At 42.6% G+C, this 21,554-nt stretch overlaps 1 protein-coding gene across 7 annotated transcripts in view; it reads left to right on the top strand.

Annotated features, from left to right (window-relative positions):
• The window catches only part of LOC137347239 (phosphatase and actin regulator 4-like), a 183,186-nt gene that overhangs the window by 55,935 nt on the left and 105,697 nt on the right, over positions 1-21,554 (top strand). For all 7 annotated transcript variants that reach the window (XM_068011512.1, XM_068011511.1, XM_068011516.1 and 4 more), the window contains one exon: positions 17,866-17,908. In XM_068011512.1, the coding sequence (XP_067867613.1) occupies positions 17,893-17,908 (16 nt within the window). In that variant the 5' untranslated portion in view covers positions 17,866-17,892. The remainder of the gene's footprint in view (positions 1-17,865; positions 17,909-21,554) is intronic.

Genomic DNA, 21,554 nt, shown 5'->3' with positions numbered 1-21,554 from the left:
CATTACACAATACCCAGTCTAGGATGGTCTGTTCTCTAGCTGGTTCCTCAACGTATTGGTCCAGAAAACCATCCCATATACACTCAAGAATTCCTCCTCTATGGTATTGTGACTAATTTGATTTGCCCAATCTATATGCAGGTTAAAATCACCCATAATTACAGATGTTCCTTTATCGCATGCATCTCTAATTTCCTGTTTAATGCCATTCCCAACATCACCACTACAGTTTGGGGGTCTATATACAACCCCCACTAATGTTTTTTGTCCCTTAGTGTTTCTCAGCTCTACCCATACAGATTCCACATCGTCAGAGCTAATATCTTTCCTTGCTATTGCGTTAATTTCCTCTTTAACCAGCAATACAACTCCACTGCCTTTTACTTTTTGTCTGTCCTTCCTAAATACTGAATATCCCTGGATGTTCATTTCCCATCCCTGGTCACCTTGCAGCCATGTCTCCGTAATCCCGACTAGATCATACCCGTTTACGTCTATTTGCGCGATTTAATTCATCCACTTTATTGCGAATGCTCCGCACGTTAAGGCACAAAGCCTTAAGGCTTGTCTTTTTAACACTATTTGTCCCCTTCCCACTATTTTTCACTGTGTCCCTGTTTGATTCTGGCCCTTGATTTCTCTGCCTATCACTTTTCTCATTCCCCTTACTGTCTTTTGTTCTTGTCTTTGATCCCCCTTCCTCTGACTCCTTGCAAAGGTTCCCATCCATTTTAGTTTAAACCCTCCCCAACCACTCTCGTAAATACTCCCCTTAGGACTTCAATCCCGGTCCTGCCCAGGTGTAACCCATCCAGTTTGTACTGGTCCCACCTCCCCCAGAACCAGTCCCAATTTCCCAGGAATCTTAAACCCCCCCCCACATCATCTCTTCAGCCACGTGTTCATCCAATATATCCTGCTTTTTCTACTCTGACTAGCGCGTGGCACTGGTAATAATCCTGAGATCACTACCTTTGAGGTCATACTTTTCAACTTACTTCCTAGTTCCCTATATTCTGCTTTTAGGACCTTATCCTTTTTTTTTTAACCAATGTCGTTTGTACCAATGTGTACCATGACCACTGGCTGTTCACCCTCCCCCTTCAGAATGTCCTGAAACCGCTCTGAGACATCCTTGACCCTAACACCAGGGAGGGAACATACCATCCTGGAGTCTCTTTTGCAGCCACAGAAACGCCTATCTATTCCCCTTACAATTGAATCCCTTATAACTATTGCATTCCCACACTTTTTACTCCTCCCCTGTGCAGCAGAGCTAACCATGGTGCAATGAATTGGGCTGTTGCTGCTTTCCCCTGAGAGGCCATTCCCCCCAACAGTATCCAAATATGCAGGGGAATAGCCAAAGACGATTCATGAACTGCCTGCCTAGTCCTAGTTTTTGGCCGCCTGTCCTAATCTCCTTACGTGGCTTGGTGTCAAAGCTTGTTTAACGGTCCTGTGAAGTGTCTTGGTATGTTTACTATAGTAAAGGTGCTATATAAATGCAAATTGTATCAAGTATGGCATTGCCTGTTGTCTGCATGCTTTTGTATCTTAAGCCCATTTTTGGAATAGCAAGAAATGTATTTAAATACGCAGTAGCTCTATGAACAGCTCATTTCCAGCTCCTCCGATGCAGGGATCAGATTTATTACCCTTGCAAATTGAAGCTTTCCTTTGCCTTCTGAGTAACTGCTTCACAAAAAATGCAACAAGGTTGTTTGTCTGGGATTTCAGGTTTCATAAATGAAGAACAAATGGTTGGTTTGGTGACTTGTCAAACCTGTTTGAGAGCGAGCATGGTGTTTACCTGGGGAAGGAGGAAGGAGGGAGCAGGGTTTGGCACTGTTCCATAGATGAGTTTTCCAGTTTTTCTTGTAAACCAGTGGTTTTAAATTTGGGATTAGACATCTAGAGTGTCCACTGTTTGCACCATTCTGCTTATCATGGGCATCTGCCTTTATCAGGCGAATAGTGCTAATTGTTTGACATTATCACAGGAGCCAGTTACAAAGGCACCACTTATTAAATGCAGCAGTTATTTCAATAAATTGACACTTTGTTAATACTGTGTATTTGTGAAATTGGCCCTGTTTCAATAATTTATCAAAGTAATGCTGGGGTGATGGGGGAGAGAAAGAGAGAATTGCAGAATTGAAACTGGCCATGTATTCGTAGGTTGCCATTGAATCCTTGATGCTGAGTATTGTTTGATTTCAGCTTGTCCCAAATACATTAGCTAGCTTCAGCCAGCTAAGGGAGCAAAATGAGGCTTGGCACAGATCAAAGTGAAAAGACTTTTGACCTATTACGGTTTTAGCCAGACACTACATATAGCAGGCAAATTGCATTAATACCAATGCGCCCATATGAGAGGTGGAGAGTGCCCTTGGAATGCCTTTTTTATTTGATTGTGGGATGTGGCTGTTGCTGGCAAGGCCAATATTTATTTATATTATTTTATTTAGAGATACAGCACTGAAACATGCCCTTCGGCCCACCGAGTCTGTGCCGACCAACAGCCACCCATTTATACTAACCCTACAGTAATCCCATATTCACTACCACCTACCTACACTCGGGGCAATTTACAACGGCCAATTTACCTATCACCTGCAAGTCTTTGGCTGTGGGAGGAAACCGGAGCACCCGGCGAAAACCCACACGGTCACAGGGGGAACTTGCAAACTCTGCACAGGCAGTACCCAGAATCGAACCCGGGTCCCTGGAGCTGTGAGGCTGCGGTGCTAACCACTGTGCCGCCCACAAACCTTACCCATCCCTTATTGCCGTTAAGGTAGTGGCGAACTGCCTTCTTGAATCGCTGCAGCCCTTGTGCAAGTACATCCACAGTGCTGATAGGGTGGGAGTTCCAGGATGGTGATTCACTGACCATGGAGGAACAGTGATATATTCTCAAGTCAGGACGATGTGTGCACTTGTAGGTGGTAATGTTCCCACACGCCTGCTGCCCTTGTTCTTCTAGGTGGAAGAGGTCGTGGATTTGGAAGGTGTTGTCAAAGGACCCTTGGTGAGTTGCTGCAGTGCATCTTGTAGATGGTATACGCTGCTGCCACTGTGCACTGGTGGTGGATGGGGTGCCGATCAAGCAGGATGCTTTGTCCTGGATGGTGTTGAGCTTCTTGAGTGTTGTTGGAGCTGCACTCATCCAGACAAGTGGAAATGGTGGACAGGCTTTGGAGAGTCAGGAGGTGAGTTATTCACAGTATTCCCAGCTTTTGACCTGTTCTTGTAGCCACAGTACTTATGTGGCTAGTCCAGTTCAGTTTTTGGTCAGTGGTAACCCAGGATGAATTTGGGCAATTCAGTACTGGTAATGCCGTTGAATGTCAAGGGGAGATGGTTAGATTCTCTCTTGTTGGAGATGGTGATTTCCTGGCACTTGTGTGGCACAAATGTTACTTGCCACTTATCAGCCCAAGCCTGAATATTGTCCGGGTCTTGCTGCATGCTGGTACAGACTGCTTCACTATTTCAGGAGTCTCGGTGCTGAGCACTGTGCAATCAGCAAACATCCCCACTTCTGATCTTGTGATGGTCAGAAGGTCATTATGCAGCAGCTGAAGATGGTTGGACCTAGGACATTATCCTGAGGAACTCCTGCAGCGATGTCCTGGGGCTGAAATGTGGTCTCCAAAAACCACAACCATCTTCCTTTGTGCTAGCTATGAGTCTAACCAGTGGAGACTTAGATTGGATGTATGTAAGTGTCCCAAGGTGGAGGGCATGCTGACTCTAATCAGTGGATTACTAGGTAAGTGCACCCTGCGATCACTGAACAAGGTGGTTTTGAGTCCAAACCCTGCTATAATTTTCAGGTACACCTTCCCTCCACAGCTCTAGGTGCTGGAGAGGAATGGAGTGAGCCTGAGCTCTGCTCCCCAACACTAATGACCTTTGCTGAAAGTGCAGCTGCTTGGTTGCTGTGTGAGGACAGGATTAGGCTTGACTGAGATATCCTTACAGTTGAATAGCCCCAGGACTTTCACTATGTAGGTTCACATTTGCCTTGGGTAAAGTAACAAACTAGTGTATGAGGAACTGTGGTATAGCAACGTAAGAGAAGGAACTGGCGAGTGTACCTCGGCCAATCGTGCTATGATTATGACTGAGTTATGATAAATGGTTAACTTGTGAATCATAAAGCCAAGAGCTGTTTATAGTTGTCTTACAAGGAAAAAATCATTTCCTGACTTTTCATCTTTACAACATATCTGCTGTTTCCTGCAGAAAATAATTTTTAATTAGCTTTTTTTTGTCACCTAGTTGAGACAGCTTTGTGCTACCTCCTGCCAGTATGCTGCTATAGATGTTAAATGGATTTTTGTTCCCTCTGTTTCTCCATGTAGATTGTCATCTGTTGCCTAAACATTAGAAGAACTGTAGTATTCAGCAAAATGCTGAATGATTTTTTTTTAAACACACCTTCTGTTTCACTCAGTTGGGAGTCTCACGAAACATCAAAAACGACGCATGCTGTTAATGTACAAATTGGCCAGCAGGTTCAAAGGTTTAAGATATATGTGGGTGTGTTGCTCATCTCCAGAACTCGCTGGTCGATTTACGCACTCTATGGCCTGCTTCGCATCTCGCTTTTAGCCTCCCTATTATTTTTAGGAACTTGCTGGATTTGCACATTATATACCCATTAAAGTTGCCACAGCAAGTTAGGGCTCGTATGTAACGACAGAATTACCTTTTTTAACAATGTGATAGTTATTGCAATGTCAATCAATTTATGATCTAGAAAGGAACAATTTAAAGTGTTCAATCTCATTCCTGCATGTAGTAAATTGTCGTTGGAGATTTAAATTAAAGAATTCTTGCTTTTCTTTTCTGTCTCTTTCAATCCAATCTTTCTTTCCATCTCCATTTCTCTTTCTGTACCTGATTTGACTATTTGACCCTATTTCCTTTTCTGTTCCTCTGTTTCTTTCTCAATCCTTAAATCTTATTGATTAAGGGGTAGACTGTCATTCACTAGCGTTCCTCCAAACGCCCCAGTGTGCTCGCCATGCTTTTATCAGCTGACACATTCAGCAAGTTATTTTTCAAACCAGAGGATGAGGGAAAATGTCAAACTAACCAGGCACACAGTGTGATCCCCTGCTTCAGCAAGATCCAGCCTATTTTGTCAAAGAATCTCTTGGTGCCCCTGAAGCTGTATTGTATTTTATTTTTCTGGGGTTAAGCTGACCTCCAGGTCTAACTGGCTGTGAAAGGTTTATTTTTGAAGATTGATGGCTCCAAAGTGATTTTTCACTACTCACACTCTCACTCCATTACAAAAAAAAATCCTCAAGACTCATGCTCAGTACTTTCCATTACCAAGACGGTGAGCCTGAAGCCTTGATGTTTGGGTGGAGGCATGGTCTGTGACACAGCTCGTTGACTGCCCAATGCATTATTGCGCTGTGTGGACCCTCCTTAAACTCTAATGGTGAAGCAGACTCCAGTCTAATGGTCTAAATAGAATGAAGTGGTTTTTCTCAATTGGTTTTATCTAAATTTTATTTTACACACTTAGCAAATGTAATTGCTGTGCGGACTTGACTCATCATTTTGGCTGGCAGAGCAGATCCTGAATCTTCATTATCAATCACAAGCAGAGTTGAGGTGCTATTATAATCTGAGACATGCAACCCCACACAACCACTAAGGAAACAAAATCCCAGGAAAAGTGAATCCTGCCCATGTCAGCTGGCATTCGTAGACACCTTGGCTCTTCCAGCTTTTCCCTGCAAGGAGAACAGATTGAGCCACCAAATGGTAGTCTGGGAGATTCTCACATAGGAAAAGGAGTAGTCTCTTCAGCCCTACTCCTTTTCCTATGTTCCTTGGCAAAAGAGCAAGAGAGGAGATGTGAATTTATTTGACACAGTTGATTATGATCTTACAGGCACTGCCTGAAAGGGCAGTGATTCAGCAGTAACTTGCATTGGAAAACAACTGGATGCTCACAACAATGCAATTTTACAGGGAACATTGTGCACAGGGTGTGTTAATTTGCAATTTTCTGTTTTTGGGGTATTCTGTGGAATAGTCAGCTGAGAGTGTGACAGCAATAACAATGGCAGAACCCCTGATCATTACTATTTCTGCATGTAACGTGGTCTCAATATTAGAATGTAGTATAACTAGCGTTTGGGTGTTGCACTCTGACAAATCTTGTGGATGCTGTTACGAGTGCTTCCATTTTATTAAATTTTTTTGAGGACTTGTGTTTTAAAACTGAAAAGGATTCCATAGATGCTGGATGTTTTTTAAGAAGAGGTCATCAGAAGGTCTTTTGGACTGAGTTTGTAAACAACAGTTACTGGAAGAATCAAGGAGTGCGAAAAACAAGCCCTTACTGGCAGTCATCTGTCTTCAGATAATTACGCAGCTGGGGTTTTTTTTGACTTGGGAAAAGATGTTTACAAAAATGTGACTGGTCAAGATTTATAGGGGTCAGGAGGCTTGACTGTTGTGACATTGTTTTTAATTTTACTTTGGACAGTAAGTTGGGGGTGTGGACAGTGTTTAAAAAGACAGTTGGTGAAAACGTGCCAAGGGAGCAAACCCCAACTCGGTCTGTTCCAGCTCTTTGAAAAGCTTGCCAGTTTTTCCATCTCTTTGAGAAACTGAGAAGCAAGTGTAAGAAACGGACTGAAACTGTTGCTGCATTTTTCCTGGAAAGCCTGCCCAAACTGATCTTCAACGTCCCCAGACAAGGACTGTTTCCAGGAAGATCCGAGTGACCGTCTACGTGCAGTTGGGACGCCAAACCAAAACAAAGGACATCTGACATCTTTCCATATCACCTTTTTTTTTCAAGAATTAGCGAGTATTTGGCCAAAGTATTCTTTTTGTCTTTTTATATAGAGCTCCAAAGAGTAAATCTCCATTTTTTCCAGTTAACCTGTGTGTGTGTGTGTGTGTGCCTAAGGTAAAAAGGAAGCTTTTATATTTCAATCTGTGTTACAGGTTAAGACTTGTTTTATAATAAATTGATAATTTTGTTTATTAAAGAAACCTGGTTGATGTATTTTATTCTGGAATAAAAATATTTATGACTGACCGTATTGGTGACTAGGAAAAAAATTTAAATACATATTGTGTCCTGTGGAGCAGTGGAACTAGAAAAACAGTGCACTCCTCCTGCCTCGGTCGTAACAATGCATAACAACAGGTACTTGCATTTATGAAGCACCTTTAACGCAGTAAAATGTGCTTCACAGGAGCATTATCAAACAAATTTTGACACTGAGCCACATAAGGAGATATTAGGACAGTTGACCAAAAGCTTGGTCAGAGGTAGATTTTAATGAGCGTCTTCAAGGAGGAGAGAGGTGTAGAGAAGCAAAGAGGTTCAGGGTGGCTTAATGCACTACTGACCCATGTAGACCAAAGGGTCTCAGCCTCCATTGCGTGGTCTGCTTTGTTGTCTGATCTCTGCAGGGGCAGCAGTAGGTGTGTTACAGTTGGACTCGGGGACCCTATTCCAAAAGCGGTAAGAAGCCAGAGTTTGCGATCATGGTGGTTATTTTGCTGTAACATGTGGATGTTGAATAAGTCCAGTATTGGGTTCATATTAAAGGCCTGCTAGGGTCTGCAAATGCAACCCAGCCCGAGCTCGAAAGAACCACATCTGACCCGGCCCGAGTCCTTCCATTTTCTTCCGCGCCCGACCCTGCCCGACCATCAGTTAACCTACTTTCTGTTTTTCACTTAGTTGCTGATCTGCACAAGCTTGAAATAACTGTAACAAAACCACCTTTCTAGTCAAAAAATTATATTAACATTGGAGTCACTTAGCTGCGGTTGTGATCGTGTGTCCGACCCGGCCTGGCCCGACCCGAACCCGAATGCCGGACCTGGGAGTGCGACCCGACTCAAACCTGACATGTCGTCTGGTCCTGTTGGGTTCTGGTCAGGTAGCTGGCCTTTAGTTCATATATCCTCCATAACCCACTGATCTGAAAACAGTGCTAACCAGGTTCATGCACAAAGAGTAGCCATTTGGGTGAGGTAGCAGAGGCCAATTGACACTTGTAGAACTGTACCCAGCAACTGTTGGTGGCTTCTCGAGATGAGTTTGAAGAAAGACTAGTATGAAACCGTTGACCTCATCCCGTCTCCCTATTACAGAATGTAGCCTTCTCTCGTACAATTTCAGTGCCCTGTCTGCATTTACCTTTTGGCACCCCATTCCAGCTCTGTGTAAAGAGAGACTTCCTGCAGTCTGTATTAAACTTAGCTTTCGCAATCATGAACGTGCGCCCTTTGGAAAGTACTGATTTAGACTTGGTTATATAACTGGTTAGGTTTTTTGGAGTCTGAGTGAAATGTTGACCCTTTTAACTCTGCCCTCTTCCCCTGGAGAGTAGGGGAATAAAACTGGAGAGAAGGAAAATTAAAAGCATGACCAGCTCAGCACTTATAAATAACTCATCTGATTCCAGCACTTGTTTTCATATAGCACCACTAACGTAGTAAAACATTCCAGGGCTTTTAACAGCATAATCAAACAAAATTTAGTGATATTAGGGCAGATGACTAAAAGCTTGGTCAAAGATTTTAGGTCTTAAGGAGCCTCTTAATGGGTATAGGAATTTCTGCCATCAAAGGGTTAATCGAAATTGACTTGTTTTAAACTGACATCTGCTAACGTGGAGCTCAATTATATCTTAGTCAATTTGTGAACAAGGCTGCTTTTATGGGAGTCAGATCGACATGGAAAATGTCAAGACTGTTGTGAAGAAATGCATGAGGTTTTAAAGATGAATGGATTGTAAAAGGTCGGGGTTAATTCTGTAGTGCAGCAATGAAGCTGTTGGAGGAGCGGTGTATTTTATAATGTAGTGTTATGTCGTCAGGGACTCCAGCTGTGAATGCATGGTGGAAAGCTGCAATAAGAATACTGACATTTTATGAGTATAATTGGACCCCTGGTGGCAACCATCAATTAACTCCATAAATACCACCCCAGGCTCATTGATCGGAGAAACTTATGTGTAGTCATGACTTTTACACAAGACCTGGTGTGCATTATTTTTGTGAACTTTAGCTTGTCAAGGTAAGGGTTGTGCTGAGAAATGGAACGCTTCTCCTTTCCACAAGCCCAGGCTTGGCAACAGTCATTCCCAGGCCACAGATATTATGGCTAGTTGCAAAGTGAAGTGTTCTCTATTCTGCTTCAATAATATGCCTCCAATCCAACCTTATAAAAACTATTCCAACAACCCAAGTGTTTGATCTCTGTTTCTGACACCAGCTGTACCCATGAGTTCTTGTCAACAGATCCTTACATGGCTTCTCCCTGCTCAGCTTCTGTTTTCTTTCTGCCTGAAGTCCCAGCTTGTACCCTACGTTCTCTGAACTCCTGTGCATTCTGTTCCCTCAGTAATGCAGCCTTCAGACATCTCACCTCTCTCTGGAGTTCTTTCCGAAATCCTGCCTTGCTATTTCACTCCCTGAATGTAAAAGACCTCCTCAAAAGGTATCCTTTCGACAGGCTTTTAGTCATTGCTACCTTTTCTACTGCTTTCTTGTTAGGAAAAATTCTTTTGCTTTAGATCATAAGAACTAGGAGCAGGAGTAGGCCGTCCGGCCCCTCGAGCCTGCTCCGCCATTCAATAAGATCATGGCTGATCTTTTCGTGGACTCAGATTCACTTACCCGCGCTCCCGCCGTATCCCTTAATTCCTTTATTGTTCAAAAAAATATCTACCTTAGCTTTAAAGACATTTACTGAAGAAGCGTCAACCACTTCACTGGGCAAGGAATTCCATAGATTAACAACCCTCTGGGTGAAGAAGTTCCTTCTTAATTTAGTCCTAAATCTGCTCCCTCTAATCTTGAGGCTATGCGCTCTTGTCCTAGCTTCACCTGCCAGTGGAAACATCCTCTCTACTTGTATCTTATCTATTCCCTTCATGATTTTATATGTTTCTATAAGATCCCCCCTCATTCTTCTGAACTCCAATGAATATAATCCCAATCTACTCAGTCTCTCCTCATAAGCCAACCCCCTCAACTCCGGAATCAACCTAGTGAACCTCCTCTGCACCCTCTCCAGTGCCAGTATATCCTTTCTCAAGTAAGGAGACCAAAACTGCACACACCACTCCAGGTGCGGCCTCACCAGTACCTTATACAGCTGCAACATAACCTCTCTGCTTTTAAACTCAATCCCTTTAGCAATGAAGGACAACAGGTTCACCATAGGGTGAACTAATGGAGGTTTTGCTCAACAATGAACGTATGACTCTATCCAGTTTTAAAAGCTCATAATATATTTTAAGTAGACCTGGAAATAGTCTCCCTCTTTTATTGTCATTGATCAACATGGAACATTTAAACCAGAGCAGCCATTCTCAAATCCAGTCATGTTGAATGTGTGCTCGATGCCTGGTGGTAGCAGGATTGGGTTCACTGCCCCTGCCTCGCTCGGGCTGAATTTCATAGAATCATAGATATCGACAGCACTGAAGGAGGCCATTTGGCCCATCACACCTGTGTTGGCTCTTTGAAAGGGAATTCTAGATAGTGGGTTCTAGGCAGCTAAAGGCATGGTTACCAACGTGGGGCGCCACATGAGGACAGAGTTAAAAGAGTGAAGTGCTTGGGTGGAAAACTTCCTGTGGAGCAACATGTCACTTAGTAAATGATTCCTTCATTAAAAATTGTTATTTAGTTATAAACCCTGCACAGATGCTAGAAATCTAGAAAGCATGTTTAATGGGACATGGAAAATGTATGAATGAACACTCAATGCGTGATTAATTTATGCATGTCATTTACAAAGGATGTGTTTCTCATATCCCACTCTTAAATTAGTAGCATTCTGCGTATGCTCTTAATTTCAAGGGGTAATATCTGTTGAAATTCCTCGTGCTGCATTCGTAATAGAGGGAGATACCTGAGAACTGATGTCTCTAACACTGGAATAGCTAACTGATTTGTTAAGGGTAGGTCATGTCTGACTAATCCAGTTGAATTTTTTGAGGCACTCACTAGCATGCTGGATCGGGGCATGTTGTCCATATAGACTTCCAGAAGGCATCAGAAGGTTACATACAAGAGGTTATTAGAAAAAAAAAGAATAAATTGGAGGTAACCTTGTGCTAGGGATTGGAAATGTGTTCTGATTGGGATGTGGTAAGTGGTGTTCCCTTGGGATATTTGCTGGGGCATCAGCTTTTCAGCATATATGCCAATAACTTGAATAAAGGAATGAGTCTTGTAGATAAAACAACAACTTGTATAGCACCTTTTAATGTGATAAAGCATCTGAGTTTCACAGGAGTATTATCAAACTGAATTTGACACGGACACAAAGGAGTTGTTAGGGCAGGTGACCAAAAGCTTGGTTAGGGGTGTAGTTTTAAGGAGCGTCTTAAAGGAGAGCGAAGTAGCCTTGGTTATGGAGTTGATGGAGCGATTAAGGTGGAGGCGTACAGAGATCTCTCGGGGATGTAGGGCTGGAGCAGGTTGCAGAGATGGGGAGGGGCAAGGCCATGGAGGGATTTGAAAACAAGGATGAGAATCTTAAAAATAGAGGTGTTGTTGGGAGGTAAAGCAAGTTGTGTAGATGGCAGCAAGGCACAGACAGATCAAGTGAATGGGGAAAAACTGGCATCCTCATCCCTCTTGATCTTGCAGTTCTGCATGGATCAGAAGTCTTTTGTGACCAGGAGTTAATGAAGGTCATGCAAAGTGCCTGAATTGTGTTTGTTTTTGTGTGGGTGCTGTGTTAAGTGGTGCTGCTTAGAAAGGGTGCGAGGGAAAGGTCAAATAATTATAGGCTGGTTAGTCTGACCTTAGTGGTGGGTAAATTGTTAGAAGCAATTCTGAGGGACAGGATAAACTGCCACTTAAATAGGCATGGATTAATCAGGGATAGTCAACATGGATTTGTTAGGGGGTCTTACTATCTCAATTGAGTTTTGGAGGAAGTAACAAGAAGGATTGATGAGGGTAGTGTAGTGGATGTGGTCTACATGGAATTTAGTAAGGTATTTGACCAGGTCCTACATGGCAGACTGGTCAGTAAAATGAAAGCCAAAGGGATACAGGGGAATGTGGCAGGTTGGATCCAGAATTGGCTGAGGGACAGGAAACAAAGGGTAGTAGTCGACGGATATTTTTGTGAATGGAAAGCTGTTTCCAGTGGCTTTTCACAGGGCTCGGTGTTGGGTCGCTTGCTGTTTGTGGTATATATTAACAATTTGGACTTAAATGTGGGAGGCATGATTGGGAAATTTGCTGATGGCACAAAAATTGGCCATGTAGTAGATAGTGAAGAGAATAGCCATAGACTCCAGAATGATATCAATGGTTTGGTTGAGTGGGCAGAAAAGTGGCATCTCCAACATCATCCAAGACAAAGCCGCATGCTTGATCAGCACCCGAACCACCACCTTAAACACTCTCTCCCTCCACCACTGGCGCAAAGTGGCAGCAGTGTGTACCATCTAAAAGGTGCACTGCAGCAACTTGCCAAAGCTGCTTCGATAGCACCTTAAAAACCCTCAAACTCTAGCACCTAGAAGAACAAGGGCAGCAGCCGCTTGGGTACACCACTACCTGCAAGTTCCCCTCCAAGTCACATGATCCTAACTTAGAAATATATTGCCATTCTTTCACTGTTTCTGGGTTAGAAACCTGGGACTCCCTCCCTATCAGCAATGTAGGTGTACCTACACCACATGGACTATTCAACAAAGCAGCTCACCAGCACCTGCTTGAGGACGCTTAGGAATGGGCAGTAAATGGAACCCTAGCTAGCGCACTCGCATTCCAAAAACAAATTTTTAAAAAGCTGACATTGTGACATCAACAACAAGCCCAATGTATTCCCATTGACAGCACACTCCAAAGTAACCAACCTCCTTGATCCTGATAGGATACAAAGGATAAAATTCAGGTTTGTGACCAAAGTGTCTTTTTCCCCTCTCAGATTCAAATCGTTGGCGGCAAGTGCAAAAGTAAAAAATAAAGCACTTTATGTGTCCATTGAGGTACCTTTTATGCTGCAGGTGAAGAACAAGCTCACCTGACACCCTGCAGACTGTGTCTAATTCTCTCAAAAATGCAACGATTGACTCTGCTTCAATATTTTTCAAAACCCCATGCATGAAAAAGACACCTTCTTATCTCCATATTTATATTTCTTACACTATTCCTGAATTTGTTCCTCCTGGTTAGCAGTTCACCTACCAGTAGAAGTTTTCCAGAATCTGCTCTGCACCTGAAGTGCTGTAACCTTGAGGGCGACGGACCAAATGCTGGAAAGTGGGATGAGGCTGGGTTTTTTTCAGCCAGCGCAGACACGATGGGCCAAGTGGCCTCTTTCTGTGCCGTACATTTCTATCTTAACTCAAATCTTATATAGTTTCATTTGATCACCCCTCCCTCCCCCTAACCTCTGTTCCAGTGACTGCAGTCTTTTTTTTTAACACTCTCCACCAATCCTTTCATCTGTTACTCCAGAGAATGTGCATTGCATCTTTTCCTTGGCTGCAGTATTTTTTGTATAATGAGTGCCCAAAACTGCACATAATTCTCCAACTGTGGCCCAACCTATATCTTGTAAAGCAAGAACTTGCATTTGTATTCTGCCTTTCCTACTCTCAAAATGTTTCACAGCCAATTAATGACTTTTAAAGTGTCCTCACTGTTATGTTGTCAAGCATGACAGCCAGCAAGTGTCAATGGGACAGATGACCAATTAGTCTGATTCATTGTGATGTTGGTTGAGGGACGACTGTCAGCTGAGGCACCAGGAGAACCCTCCCTGCTCTTTGTAAAATTGCCCTGGGATTTTTTTTGTATCAACTTGACCATGCAACCAGGCCACCTGCCTAGCATTTTATCTGAACAATTACACCTCTGACAGTGCAGCACACTCTCAGAACTGCACTGGAGTGTCAACCTAGATTATGTGCACAAGTTTTGGGTTGGGCTAAAACAACAACTTTCATTTATAAAGCATCAATAACACATTCCAAGGCCCTTCACAGAAGTGTTGTCAAACCAAAGAAATATTGGGACAAATGACTCAAAGCTTTGACAGAGGTAGGTTTTGAGGAGGTAAAGAGGTAAAAAGGTTGAGGAAGGGAATTCCAGAGCTTCGGGCCAAGACAGTTGAAGGCATGGTGCCACGGTTAAAATCAGAAATGCGCAAGAGGCTGGAATTGGAGGAGCGTCAAGGGCCTTGAAGGCTTTGACGTAGTATCATATGTTCCAGATTTATGTACGTCACATTCTTGCCAATATTATATGTCCTCTACAGCACTCCGTGTGTACCGTTGAAAGCCAACGTGATCAAAATAGACTTGACTGTACAAATAACACATGTCTGGTATCAGATGGAAAGCAGCAATTAAATCTTTGTTCCACTGACTTTGGTAAACCACTCAAGTGTTTGCTATCTAAACTACTGAGTTGAATTACTGCCTTGTAATTCACTGCTGATGATGTGTAATATTCATCTTGCCTTACTGCAAGGCAAGATCTATAATCAAGTCAGTTGATGGAGTGAATTTTATTATTTCATGTGGCCATGCACCTCTTTTAGAAGCCCAAGAAAGTACCCATAGTATAGCTGCTGTCTCTGCCAATGGCGATATGGAATTTGGAATGGCATTTTAAAAAAAAAAGTGGTCACAATTTGCACTGAGAGGTTTCTCTCCCCACGTCTGGCTAAGTAGATAACTTGGGCCATGATTAATATTTGTACCCGAATGCCGACTTAATACATTGGGATCGGACTTAAAAAAAAAAATGCCTGAAGCTGCATTCGTTGGAGACTTATGAAATCTGCTTAGCAATTGTATAAATCTATAGTAAATGAATTAAAGTCTAAGATGCGCTTTGAGATTTGGCGGTATAAGAGTGCAGTGAGGTATGTCACTTGATTTCAATGCCTGAAGCCAAACCGGTTAGTAATTTTGAGCAGCTTTTTTTTGGTGTTTTGTGCAAGTACATTATCCCATTTTGATTTTGTTTTGGTCTGCTTGAGGCTTTTTCTGGAAAAAAAAACCTCACTTTGATCCTGCCTGGAAGCACACTCTTGCTGAGGTATAGTTCTACAGGTAACAAACCTCTTGCCCAAATGGCCATACTCTGTGCACCTAGAACATGTTTTGTGGAAGGGTTTTTGACTTGTCAGGATACCATATTTAATTCCAATCCAGTCCTTGCCTTAATGCCAGTAGAAGAGCTTTGAAGAAAAGGAACCCGGGATGGAAAATTGAAATTAAGTATTTGAGGAGCAGGTTACCAGCTTAGGTCTGGAGACAGGGATGATGGGTGAGTGGAACAGGTTGGTATTAGTGGAGCAATTGAGTCCATAAGAACATAAAGATGAGGTTTCAGCAGCAGTGGGCATAGGTCGGGACAGAGGCGAGTAAAACAGTGTGGGTGGAAATAAGTGGTCTTGTTGATGGACAGATGCAAGATTTAACAGTTACCTCAAGGTTGAATAGAATATTGAGTCGGATTCAACGTTTTGAGTTGCTGGTGTTGGACTTGAAGTTATGTTAAGACTGGAGTTTATAGTACAGGACCGAAACTATGGCTTCGATCTTCTCAATGTTAAGTTCGAGGGAGTTATGACTGTTCTATGATTTGGTGTCAGAGAGTATGAAGGAGGGACACAGCTGGCTGCCATCGGCATACATGTGGAAGCTGATTCCATGGCTGCAGATGCTGTTGCTGAGGGGCTGCATATAGATGGGGGTTAGTGGAGGTGTGAAGATAAACCTTGGGGAATGTGAACAGCCGCATCCTATTTCCCAGTCACTTCCATTGTAGTACTGAGTTCTCACAGCAGTTTGAACTAAACTGACTGGAATCTCTGCAGGAGACAGTACCACAAGACTGATTATATTGTGAGTTCACCATTTGTCCATTCCATGCACTTTGTTTGGTCACTGGTACAAGTTCTTACAAATAATCAAGAAAACCTAATTCAGTTCTTAATAGGGCAATCCTTGCACATATTCACTGGCTTTACTCAAGCTGGAAAAGGGTAGAGAAAATGCTTCCACTTGTGGAAGAGTTCAAAACTAGGGGTCATAAAGATGATACCATCTAATAAATCCAATAAAGAATTCAGGAGGAACTTAGTGACCCAGAGAATGGTTGAAGTGTCGAACCATAAGGACTGGTTGAGACGATTAGCATAGATGCTTTTCAGCTTAAGCTAGATAAGTATATAAGGGAGAAAGGGCATAGAAGGTTATGCTGATAGTGAGATGAGGTAGGGTGGGAGGAAACTAATGTGGAGCATAGACCAGTTGGGAGAAATGGCCTGTTTCTGTGCTGTACACTAGGTGGAACTCAATGTAATGGATGTTTTTTTTTTGCAGAGTACAGCCTTAATTTTGCAAATTATAACTTATGAAGTCTTGATGAAAAATGGGTGGTTTCTAAACATCCATTTAACGTTTCACCCGAGTAGAGAGAAGGGGAGTATTTATCAGTGCATCTGTTGTGGCCAGTGGCACTTTTTCTTCAATGTATGTGCAGTTTGCCTGGGTGCCCTTTGAACATACAGAATCTGACTCCACCTAGGTCTGTGGAGGACCGACATATATAATAGTGTGTCTGTGAAGATTCTCTTGGGGTGAGAGCACTTCTATCATAACAAGGGTGAAGGAAAATGCTGACTGTCAGCAGTGTAGAAACTAGCAGATTTCATTAGCACTCAGTCTTAGCCAGACTAGTTAATGCATCAGTTTCTCCAGAAAGTTCCTGGGATCTCCTGGTCTTTGATTCTACCCTTCTTGCGGGGAGGGTGTGTTGGAGGGAGAGTTGGCAAAGACGATGGTCAAGTGACCGGAGCTTTTCTGGTCTAATAATGTGTCTCAGCAAATAATTTTCCCTAATCCATAATCTATTTAAAAGGCAAATAGGATCTGCTCAAGTGTGCCAAGGTTGCAGGCCTACATTGTAGAGGAGAGAGAAGTTGGGATGTACTCTTTAGAGAGAGAGAGAAGGTTGAAAGGAGGTTTGATAGGTGTTCAAAATCAGGAATGGTTTTGTTAGAGCATATAAGAAACTCTTTCCAATAGCAGAATCACCGGTAACCAGAGGACTCAGATTTGAGGTAATTTGCAAACGCAGCGAGGCATGGTCTGGAATCTGTACTGTCCGAAAGGATGTTGGAACTGACTCAGTAGTAACTTCCAAAAGGGAATTAGATATGTACTTGGAAAGGAAAATTTGCAGAGCTATGGGAAAAGTGCAGGGGCTGTGGAATGGATTGGAGAACACTTGCAAAGAACTGTCACAGGTATGATGGATTGAATGGCCACATCCTATGCTGTATCATTTTACGATACTGAAGTGCACCATTATTCCTATACATTATAAAGCCGTAGATCTGTATACTGGCTAGGATGCGTTACCTTTTGGTGAATTGTTGCTGTAGAACTGTTGGCAAAAGAAAGGATTTGAGCAGAGACTTGGTGGAATGCATGCCCCAACCATGACATCATTTTTATGATGTCATTAGAGTGGCGCTTTACGATGTCGGAGTTTGCTGCAAGGCACTTACTCTGGCAAGAACCCTAAAAGGGATGACTGAATAAAATCTTTGTGCAATTCAACATGGAGTGGTCCCCGATACTCTGCAGTGAGGTAAAGAAAGTAAAAGTTTGAAGAACATGAAGTATCAAGTGCACTGTTTGGTTTGGATTAGGCATAGTGTAAGTAACGTGCAATGCAGTACTTTGGACTTGACCCATAACTTGTATTTATCAAGCATAAAGTACCCAGTGTGATATCATTGCGTAACAGTGAACCACATTTAACAGACCTGCTGTACGATAACTATTCTCTCTCTTACAGTACTGCTACGGAGACGTTTAGCTGGGGATGGAAAACCGTGTGGGTAAGTGTCAGACTTTGCTGCTGTGCATTTCTAGCTAGCGCTGTTATGTTTGCTGCAGCAGCCGTGTAATGTCCTGTCTGAAGAAGTGAAGGGATATGTTTTGTGATGCACTGATCTGTTGAGGGTTAGAGAGATATGAAGACTGCTGAATAATTGTGTAGGAGTTCTATAAAGTTCATAAGTGTTCTGGGAGCAAGTGTCATTTTGGGAAGTGAAGGAAGAAGAATTGATTTGGGATAGCAAGGCTTAAAAGAGTCAAAAAATATTTCGGTCTGGTGTCTTTGTGCACGATTTTTGCCTAGATAGCAGCGTAATCTGGGCGGAATCAAATGAAGTAGCGCTGAAGATTGCGGAATTTTAAGTGCAAGTGAGTTGTGCCCATTGCCACTTGACACTGCAGTATCTGGGTTCGCTGGTTCAGAAGTCCATTTGCCTGACCATGCCTCCAGGTCACTGATTGAACCCATCGGGGGGGTGTTCCTTACATTCAGAACACACAGGTACCTGAGGTCACATGAATCCAGCGCTACTCACCTATACCTGTTGTGACCAGCAGTCAGCTGAAGCCACACAGGCATTTCCTGTTCTGCTGTAATTTGTTGAAGCCAGCAGTGACCAACAGTTAATTGAATCCAATTAAAAAGCAAGAGCATTAAATCGGTCAGTCAAAGAGTGGCTCATTTCTCAGCAAACCCACTCCCTTTTGCTAGAGAATTCCCTGATCCAGTCTTGAATAGATTACAATTGATTTAAGCTGCTCAGTTGCATTGAATCACGGGAGATTTTACAATCAGGCTCATGCGTTTGTACAGAAGCATGAGCGTAAAATCATCTCGCCTAAACATGCAGTGTCCAGTGCATTCCGGCTGCATTTTGCTGATTGTGCCCCTCGTTGTTACTCCACACCAGTCTTGTGGAACAACTCACCCAGAATACAATGAAGTTGTGGATAAGTTACCAGGAAAGGACCTAGGGTTGAGCAATGTGATGCGAACCTGAAAAGATGGGGTTGACCTGCTAAATGGGCAACATTGTGTAATATATTGGCTAAATGCTATAATGTTCAGTCCAAGTTGATGTGCTTCAGTTAATATTTCAATTTTTAAATTTAGATCTGCATTATGCCAGGTGAATAGAGCCACGGGTACAACTCTTAACAAAGCTTACATTTCATCTTTCACCGCTTGCAGTGTAGATGCTGATGAACTATATCTATAAGGCGTTTGATACAGTGCCACATAACAGACTTGTGAGCAAACTTGTAGCTCATGGAATAAAAGGGACTGCAGCAACATGGACACAAAATTGGCTGAGTGACAGGAAACCAGGAGTAGTGGTTATTAGATGTTTTTCGGGCTGGAGGAAGGTTTGTAGTGGAGTTCTCCAGGGATCAGTGTTGGGACCCTTGCTTTTCCTGATATATATTAATGACCTGGACCTTGATGTACAGGGCGCAATTTCAAAGTTTGCAGATGATATGCAGCTTGGAAGCATTATGAACTGTGAGGAGGATAGTGTAGAACTTCAAAAGGACATAGACAAGTTGATGTAATGGGCAGGCAGGTGGCAGATGAAGTTCAGTGCAGAGAAATTTGAAGTGATTTATTTTGGTAAGAAGAACATGGAGAGACAATACAGAATAAAGAGTACAATTCAAAAGGGGGTGCAGGAGCAGAGGGACCTAGATGTATATGTGCATAAGTCATTGAAGGTGGCAGGACAGGTTGGGAGCAGTTAATAAACCGTACAGTATCCTGGGCTTTATTAATAGGGGCATGGAATACAAGAGCAAGGAAGTAATATTGAACTTATATAAGACTAGTTTGGCCTCAGCTGAAGTATTGTGTCTAATTCTGGGTGCCGCACTTGAGGAAAGATATGAGGGCATTGGAGAGAATACAGAAGAGATTCATACGAATGGTTCCAGGGATAAGGAATTTCAGTTATGAAGATAGATTGGAGAAGTTAGGACTGTTTTCCTTGGAGAAGAGAAGACTGAGAGATGATTTGATAGAGGTATTCAAAGTCATGAGTCTGGACAGAGTAGATAGAGAGAAATTGTTCCCACTCGCGAAAGGATCGAGAACGAGGGGGCACAGATTTAAAGTATTTGGTAAGAGAAGCAAAAGTGACATGAGGAAAAACTTTTTCACGCAGAGTGTGGTTAAGGTCTGGAATGCCCTGTCTGAGAGTGCAGTGGAGGCAGATTCAATTGAAGCATTCAAAAGTGAATTAGACAGTTATATGAAAAAGGAGGAATGTGCAGGGTTCTTAGGAGAAGGCAGGGGAATGGAACTGAGTAAGTTGCTCTTTCAGAGAGCTGGTGCGGACAGGATGGCCGAATGGTCGTTTCCTGCACTGTAACGATTCTGTGATATTGACCACCATTAATTATATATCCAACTGTAGAAGATTGTTCTTTCTAGAGTCAGACTTGCTAATTTTAAATAGTTACTGCCCTATTATTTGAAATGTATGTTCTGATGCCCAGGCTCCTCAATCATCTTGATTAGGACCTATCTCTGGTGGGGCAGGATTTCTGCTGCAGTGTAATTTACAATGTGGCGGCATGCTGGTTTGACAGTGGGGAGGGAGAAGCAGATGAACTTTCTGCAAACAATATTTTTTTGCTGTTTTCTATTTCAATTATGTGCACACAACTGTACTCAAAACACATTGACATGCCTTTGCTTCTTATAATGTTCTTGTGCATCGGTGACTGAAGGCAGGTAATCACTAAACATTTCCCCACAGGTGGTTGGGAGAGGCTGCAGCCCCCAGAATCAGGCAAGGGGCAACAGCATCAGCGCTCTGTCTTGCTCCTTCAGTATTGTGAGCAAGTTGACACCTATGCATTTTTGCCAACATCAGAGAATGTCTGTAGCCAGAAGATCTAAGTCATTGTTATAAACTATACGTGTACAGGCTTGTACATGTGTAGTTTCTCAGTTGCCACAAGTGTTGTGAAATCCACTTTGTAATGTAAACTGGGTGAGTTGCAGTGCATTCTGAATGCAGAGCAACTTCAGATTGAAGCATTTCTGCATTAAGGGATCAAAAAAAGTTTAAATTCAGGTTATTTTGATCAGTGTGGAAGCTAATACAAATCCAGGGTGTTTCTAAACTGGGCTGTCTGAAGTACCTTGTTTTAGTTCAAAATAACCCAAAATTATTCTTTAGTAATTAATCCTTAACATTTTCAAAGTCCATATTTTAAGTTACAGTCAATGGATAATGACTCAGTGGCAAGTTGGTGCAGGTAGAACCCAATTTTACACTGAGAAAGATACATTGTGCTGTAACTGATTGACATTGAATCAAATTGTTGCTGACAAATCTGTCAGGAAATTGTCAAGTGATTGGAGGCAAGGACTTTTGCACTTCAATGATCCTCTGCTCTCACTTGTAGCTTTTATCTTGCCCAAACCCAAAGTAATGCTAATAGGCAACTGCTTCTGTTTTATTTACTAAATGTGTCCTTCATGGACACAGGCCTCACAATGTGGTCAGTTAATTATAAAATGGAGCAATGATGGTCCAAAGTACAGTGAACTCCCAATACTTCCTGTTCTTTTATTCAGTACAGTAATGCCTTCAGTCATTGATGCTCTGCTTGATATAACACTCAACTTGCATTTCCTGAAGC

The sequence above is a fragment of the Heterodontus francisci genome, chromosome 31 (assembly GCF_036365525.1).
Source record: "Heterodontus francisci isolate sHetFra1 chromosome 31, sHetFra1.hap1, whole genome shotgun sequence".
Classification (NCBI taxonomy): Eukaryota; Metazoa; Chordata; class Chondrichthyes; order Heterodontiformes; family Heterodontidae; genus Heterodontus; species Heterodontus francisci.
The sequence above is the reverse complement of the archived record's forward strand: the minus strand, read 5'-3'. Positions and strand labels throughout refer to the sequence as shown.